The sequence below is a fragment of the Hippocampus comes genome, unplaced genomic scaffold (assembly GCF_001891065.2).
Source record: "Hippocampus comes isolate QL1 unplaced genomic scaffold, H_comes_QL1_v1.1 scaffold1, whole genome shotgun sequence".
Lineage (NCBI taxonomy): Eukaryota > Metazoa > Chordata > Actinopteri > Syngnathiformes > Syngnathidae > Hippocampus > Hippocampus comes.
In genome coordinates this window covers 219,159-226,727 of record NW_017805010.1, presented here as the reverse complement: position 1 = coordinate 226,727, position 7,569 = coordinate 219,159, and the positions used below count along the sequence as shown (strand labels likewise).

General features: G+C 42.5%; 1 protein-coding gene across 2 annotated transcripts; it reads right to left on the bottom strand.

Moving 5' to 3' along the window:
* Positions 1–426: 426 nt before the first annotated feature.
* On the bottom strand, positions 427–7,391 carry LOC109511727 (glutathione synthetase-like). Of its 2 annotated transcripts, XM_019862983.1 has the most exons (10): positions 7,014–7,299; positions 6,420–6,552; positions 6,128–6,273; positions 5,543–5,618; positions 3,819–3,955; positions 2,605–2,721; positions 2,386–2,466; positions 2,149–2,226; positions 1,984–2,053; positions 427–901 (listed from the first exon to the last, which is right to left on the bottom strand). In XM_019862983.1, exons 2-10 carry the CDS (start codon positions 6,549–6,551, stop codon positions 602–604), a joined length of 1,137 nt encoding a protein of 378 aa, XP_019718542.1. In that variant the 5' UTR covers position 6,552; positions 7,014–7,299; the 3' UTR covers positions 427–601. The 2 variants fall into 2 exon arrangements, with proteins under 2 accessions (XP_019718542.1, XP_019718543.1); XM_019862984.1 differs by lacking the exon at positions 6,420–6,552 and having other exon boundaries at positions 7,014–7,391.
* Positions 7,392–7,569: the final 178 nt, after the last annotated feature.

The window sequence follows — 7,569 nt, the reverse complement described above, 5'->3', positions numbered from 1 at the left end:
ATATGCAACTGTTTTGGTCACTCGTTTAAGCAACTATTTTGGTCACAGTCTTGAGCCTTGAAATTAATTTTTGAGTGAATGTACAGAATTTACTGTGCAGCTAAGAGTCTTGTCAAAACATGTCTTATTGTGAAACTGGTCCGTAGCGCAAAACAGATTGGAGACCACTGCCGTAGAGAACTGTGCCAAATTAGCTCATCACGCGGTCTTCATTTCATTTCATTTGAACAACTGAAAAACGGCAAGCAGCAAACGACACGACTTTAAGTCTCTAAGTTTATCCAGTGTGGTAAGTGGGTCAGGAATAAAAATGAGCAGCAATGAACAGCATCTGGTGCTCCTTTGAGAACAAGGTCAAAATAGTTTTGAGCACTCCTCACGATGCCCATGCATTCCTCATTTGACATTTGAGGCTTTTCTGTGATGAAGGGTGATATAAATCAATTTGACTTGACAATGCACTGACTTTGCCATGTTGAACATACACTAAATAAGATCAAGATAACCCCTGTCTTCATGGAACAGTGTGAGCTGAATTTGAATGTTTAAACTTGAATGGAAAAAGTCATGTTGATGATTTCTTTGAGACGTGCAGTCGTCATTAGATCACGGTTTTCTGTATTACATTCCAACAAGGTTGAGTGAGGAAAAGAGCTTTCGTGGACGACAACTGCATTAGGTTGCACAGCCCCATATTGTTGCTCACCATGTCGAGAGTATAGAGGCCAGCAAAGGTGGCCCTCACTTGCTCCACGACTTGCGGCTGATCGGGGAAGAAATGCTCCAGAACACCGGGCTTAGCAAGCACCTGCTGGATCTTCTTTGTTCCAGCCAGGTGGGTGCTGATATCCGGACATTTCACAGCCAAAGAGCACTCCATCATCAGGCGGGCATCCCAGGCCTAGAAATAAAGAAATGCAGCTGGTAAAAGTGAAACCTGTGTGGTTAATCTTTAATGATGAGAAAATGACTTCAGGTTTGCTTTACTTTGGGAAGCAAACTCCACAAAGGGAGGCCAGAGCCGGAATCCAACCCTGCACCTCTGCACTGTGAGGCCGACGTGCTAACCAGTCGACCGCCGTGCCGCTTAGCTGCACCTTTAGATTAGTTGAACTGCATGTTGGCCGAGTTGAATGCCGCTTCCTCTGTTTGTCCTTCCCGCTCCTCCCTGATGTTAAAGAAAATGCCCCTCGGTCCGACAGAACGCCCAGCGAGGTGCAGCGCGGTTTGACGAATTCTCAAACATGATAACGACAATTTTTACGCTGAGCGCATGGGTGCGCACTCACCGTGCCCTGCCTGATGAGTGACTGCTGCGGACGTACCGACGGCGCCTGCTTCATTCTTACAGTACATAAGCACATGCCTGCCCTTGAATGGCAAGAGGGTGAAAGTGACGAAAAGTGTCTTTCACAGTTATTATATGGATTTTGGAGGCTTCCAGAAACACGTCCTTTCTCGTGTTAAAAGTTCTGTCATGTTCTATCTTGATTGTGCTCCAGCACCAGCTGGAGTGAAGGGCGTTTCCCTCCAGCAGGTGCACCTGTGCCTCGTTACTCTATCAAGCTTGGTTGTGTATTTTAAGGACACCGTCATGCTTCAAGTATTATTTTCTAGACCTGTTGATACAATTCATAGGCACTTTCATTTGTTTACAGATTTTTGTTTGGAAGTATTTTGTTTAATGTTATTTTACTATTGCTCTTGATTTTTTTTCTGTGTTTTTGTATTTTGGATATTTTATTTTGTGGATACTGCTTTTGGTTCCACGCATTGTTTACTCCTGGCTCCTTATGACCAGCGATTTTAGTTCATACTTTGTCCGTGCGATTTTTCTTGAATAAATATTTTCGTCATCCCACCTTGTCTGAGCCTGCATATTTGGAATCTGAAAACATTTCCCGGTTCAGTGTGACGCGAACAAGTTCATCATTGTCCCTGCGTATGATTAAAAATTTTTGTGGTTTACCTTCAAGTAATTACCTTTTCAGACTTGTAGTTCTGAGGCATATAGCCGTACCTGAAGTACACGACTGCAACTTCTTGACAATTACTGAATTTGTGGTAGGACAGAAATGTATCAAAACAAGTCAAAACACAGTCGACGCAGGTCTTCATGTTGGCTATGAATGGACGGAAGACACTTACACAAACAGTCTCTTGTCCTTGTCAAGGTTTCCAGATGCGGAGACATCTTCAAAACGCTTTCGTATGGTGGCAATATTCCTGGAACACATTGATCACTGCGAGATTATCATGAAATGAAAAATGGTCAGTGAACCAAGAATGCATTTTGCAGCAATGCTGCAAGGGTTTCATTCATTTCATTTCATTTCATCAAGGTTGCGCATGATACTGTGAAGGTCTTACGTAATCACACTTTACCTTTTCCACAGCTCATTCTCAACTACTCGTTGATCCATGATATTGATCTCATTCTCCGCCACCAGGAACATGACAACCGCTCTTTAATGACAAGAGGGCCCCTATTAAACACTATGCCACTACATAAACCCATTCTACATGAGGAGGAAATTAAGTGTTCTTTATAAACCTTTTATTAGACAATGAAGAGTTGTTTAAGAAGATTTTCAGTGGACATACCGCCTTGATCCGTAGAGCTCCCAAGCCTTGGCCAAAGCCTTGGCCAGACCTTCCGCAGGGTTGTTATCAATGATGCGCTGGCTCTCTTCCAGCTGTCCAGTGACCTTGAGGATGTGTCTGTTTTAGCAACACAAACAAAATTGTTGTCAAGATTAACAGAAATTTAAAAAGGAAGATTAATGTTAGAAACAGAGTGCAAATTGTGAGGTCAAAAGAAAATTAAAAAAAAAAAAAAAACATCTTCAAATAATCACAATAAGCACAAGCCATTTTCAAAGCAGCTTTTTAACACGAAAAATAAGCAATGCACTGAAGAAAATGAAAATAAACACTTGTATTGGTGTTTATGTACTCTTTATTCATCCAGTACGTTTGCTTTGTTTCACAACGGGGTGAGCAATGGGCCATTCCGCCCGGTGCTTGGTTTGAGTTTTTTAGTTCAGTTTGGCTCCGGGGGCGACTCGCTGAGTTCGGAAACCAAAATATAAGCACGTCGAGCGGCCACTTCGGCCGAGGCGCGGGACTCCAGCCTTGCGCCGGCATTCGGGCGGGTGGTTTCCAGATTGCCGCTGGGCCACCCGCCGTTGCCCGCCAGGACTACTCCCTGCCCTGCATGCGTTTTGCGTGTTTCAAAGACGAAGCCATGCAACGGCTCATAATATAAACTTCCAAACCTTCCAAGCCTGTGTGTTAGCGCAGGACAACTTCTCCCCATCTGACATCATGATAGTTGGAACAAGCAATCCTGGCACTTAATAGGGATCTATAATATTAACCTTTCCAGCATGCCCATGTATCACATTTTGTCATTTTCATCAAAGTAAGATGTGAATTCACATCCGCGGAATGTTGGCTTATAAGCACTAATTTTATCACTGCTCTCCATTGTGAATCCTACGCCTGCTTCTGCTACTATCCTGCCAGCATGGCTGTGCAAACAAATGGAGACAATAGAAAGAAGGTTTACAATAAAATGCTGAATTTAGGATTGAAAGATTCATTGCCAACAGGGGTGGCAAAGAATTTGGTTGAGGTGGCAAGTGCCACTCCTTGCCACCCTGGAAAACCGCCTATGGGCGACATCAGTGGCCCATTTTTCGATGGTCCTTTTTGCTCAGATTCTCAAGGGCTTTTGGATATTTTAATCCAAAAGCCTTATTTGCACATATTTCAGTATTTTGAGGTTACATTTTGTCAACTACTTTGTACGTTACCGGTGTACATCAGTCATCCGTGCGGCGGCACCTCCAGCACCAGCAGAAATGGTGTTGATTTCGATCTGTTTCAGAGAGGTGTGTCCATCCTTCTGGTCCCACATGTAGTCTGATCGATTTAAGCCCAACACAATCGACTGGAAAGAGGGCAAGAATACAAAATGAGAGATGGATACTTTTATGAAGACATTGTCTGCATTGTGACCTATAACATGAAGCTTGTTTGTCCTATTTCATATACAGTGGTACCTCTATTTACGAATGTCTCTTCATACGAAATTTTCAAGTTAGGAAACGCCTCAATTGGAAAATATTGCCTCTTGTTACGAAAGAAATTTCAAGATACGAAAGGTAAAAATACAGTCTGCCATGCTAGTCGCAGCTCCGAGTTTCTTGAACGCAACATACTTATATCTGCTCTGCCATTGGCTATTACCCAGCATCTTCCTGGCATCCCATTGGCTAAGAGGGATCTCTATCGAATGTGTCTGTGTGTGTAGATAGATAAAGATAGTGATAGATCGGTGCCAATGCAGCGTCCTCGTCATTCGCCCCTCGGGCCATGAGGCGTTACGATAGTTTTATGTAAATGGGAATCACCCAGAAAAAGTATTCACTAGTCGGGCAATGGCTCACTATGCTGATGTTTGCCGAGGACATTTTCGAAGGATTGTTAAAAGCCAACAAAAGAGAACGTCCTTGAATCGGTTCGTGACAAACGCCGGGCAAAAACCACTTCTGAGGGAGAACATGAACTAAAGAGGGCAAAAAACGATGAGGACACAGTTAAAAGTTAAATCCAACCAGCCATCCATTTACAGCCGGTGCGACTGCAGCGTTTATTCGAGACTTGCGTTTGTTTGACAGGTCAGATTGTTACACATCACCTGACTCAGTAACTACAATATCCATTTTTTTGATCCGCTTTATCCTCACAAGGGTCGTGGGGATTGCTGGAGCCTATCCCAGCCGTCTTCGGGCAGTAGGCGGGGAATACCCTGAACCGGTTGCCAGCCAATCACAGGGCACACAGAGACGAACAACCATCCACGCTCACACTCACATTTAGCGACAATTTAGAGTGTTCAATCAGCCTGCCATGCATGTTTTTGGAATGTGGGAGGAAGCCAGAGTACCCGGAGAAAACCCACGCAGGCCCGGGGAGAACATGCAAACTCCACACAGGGAGGCCAAAGCTGGAATTGAACCCGGTACCTCTGCACTGTGAGGTTGACGTGCTAATCACTGGACCACCGGCCCGCCCTAAAAGTTAAATGACCATCATTTTTATTCTTTACTCTATTCATTGTTTTATTACATTATGCACAACTCTCATTTATTGTGCAATAATCTAATTGGGGTAACGTATTTGTTTCATATTTTGATGCATTTTTATGCTTGAGAAAACATTTGTCTGAATTTGGGGCGGGGGGCTTGGAACGGATTTGGGCATTTACATGGAAAACGCCGTCTCCACTTACAAAATTTTCAAGTTAAAGAATGTCTTCCAGAATATATTAATATTTTGTTTTAATTATTACACTACTAGATTTGGATGACATTCTTTAGTCTGAACTACGATGGACAATTAAGTGAGAGTTGTGATATGATGAGTTGCTGGCTTTTTTTCTGTTCTTCTTTATGACTAAGCCACAGAGCACTATGTTCCCTGGATGCATGCTTAGCTCGCCAAGAAACAGGTTTATACACGTGGAATTACGTACCTGCGACCTTCCCTCTTTGAGGACATGTTGGTGTATCTTGAACAACTTTGCAGTGAAATCGTCCACAGTAATGGTGCTGCAACATGAAAATTTGTGAAAATAAAAGGTGTTACATTTTGCAACAAAGATGTCAAAATAATGTCTATTTTAGAGAAGGTTTGTCGAAATCCTCGGTGCCAAACTCAAGTCCTGGGGGCATGATCTGGCCCACCACATCATTTTATGTGGCCCGCGAAAGCAAATCAAACACGTCGACTTCTATGATGCTTGCTAAAATTTGGAACAAAATTTCAAATTCTCATATGTAATACATAAGAGAGCTATTGTAAGTTTTCTTGTTACGAAAACCCTCATTGCAGTAACCTAAACTCTAGTTGAGTAAACCAATATTCTTGACTTCTTTCAATGGTTTTGCAGCCATAAAGGGAAATGGTAACTTTAATGTGGCCCGCGACAAAAATGAGCTAGCCAGCCGTGGTCTAAATCAACATATTTTCTCCCCCCCCCCCCCCCCCCGTTTACTTCATTATGACTCTATTCAGCTATGATGTGTGATTAGACCCCAATATGAAGTCGGCATCGCACCTGGCAAGCGCCTCTTGCAGGAAATCGGGATCCTGGCTGATCTTATCCACCAGTATGTTGAAGTGAATTTGCACTTCCATGGCTTGGAGGAAAATAGCTTTTGGCATTGGCGTGGGGAAGAGCGTGATGGGAGCATATGTCACCTCCTAAAATACAAAGAACACGAATGATTTACTGTGAAATTTTTGGATTGAAATGTGAACCCACAACTTGCTCTGCTGGCCCTCCCTCCTTCCTTCGACAAAAATTTGTATCCATAAAAACTATTTTCCAAAAGACGGGAAACTCTCACCTCTGACGAGTTGGGGGATTCTTTCAGTCTTATAAGGAAACCCTGCAGAAGTGCTGAGTCTTTTGCCTCTTCTGCCAGCTCATTTATTAGGGTGGTGTTCATCAGTAAATCATTTCGTCTTCCCTCGGCCATTCTGATTGGATTGATATTTAAGATATGTGAAACACAGTCAAATTGAATGGAAATATACAATAAAAACAAGTCCAGTTGATCTCGTCCTGTCATTCATCAATCAGAACATTAAATTGTCAACCTTGATTTTGAGATCCATTTTATCATTCACTTCGCTCTGGTTTTTAAATAGCTGCATAAAGCACACATTCCTCAATACAATATGGACAAAAATGGTATCTGCAATACATCTGTATTCATTTTGCACTTTCACAACAATGATCTATGCATGCAGTGTCATGAAAATACTGAAAAACCTTTTTTCATGCTATCTGGGAATGCAGACCGGTTCAATAATCACAATCAAGAAAACCATTTTGTTCATCACTCATTCATTCCAATCAAAGGTTACATTCGTTTCGAAAAAAAAAATATTGACAAAATGAAATAATCAACTACATCATTGGGTTGAAAGCTGCTTACCTTTGAACAGTCTGCTGGACTTAGATCTTTGATTCCTTTTTGCCTGTGGAAAATGCCACTGTCAAGTTTATAATATAAATTGACAAATATGCACTCACAAAAAGGAAGAGAGGAGACGTCTCTTTGCTGTTTTTGTTTGCGAGGAGCCTAGGAAGAAGGATGCGCCCATTTCTCTCAGCTGTCCTAAAGCAACCCCTCCCTAAGCCCTCTCTTTTTATCTGCTCTTGAGGTTCCTAGGTTACATGAAGGTGAGGCCACTCAAGGGAAGTTTGGGGCCTCAGTAAACTGGCCACATCCTAGCTTTTACTCCAAAGTACATGATATTGAAATTTTCATCACATCCTCAGCAAGTGCATAAGCCTTATAAACACTTTTAATACGTCGAAGCACTTTTGATACGTCAATTCAGCACATCTTGAGAAATGCAGAAGGGTCGCCCTGGGTCGGTTTCCTGTTATCTGATCGTCAACTGTCAACTGTAGGCTCCTTGGAGCCATGTAGAGTTGAGCACGTTTCGCACAGTAATATAAATACTGAATTAAACATAATAAATCAT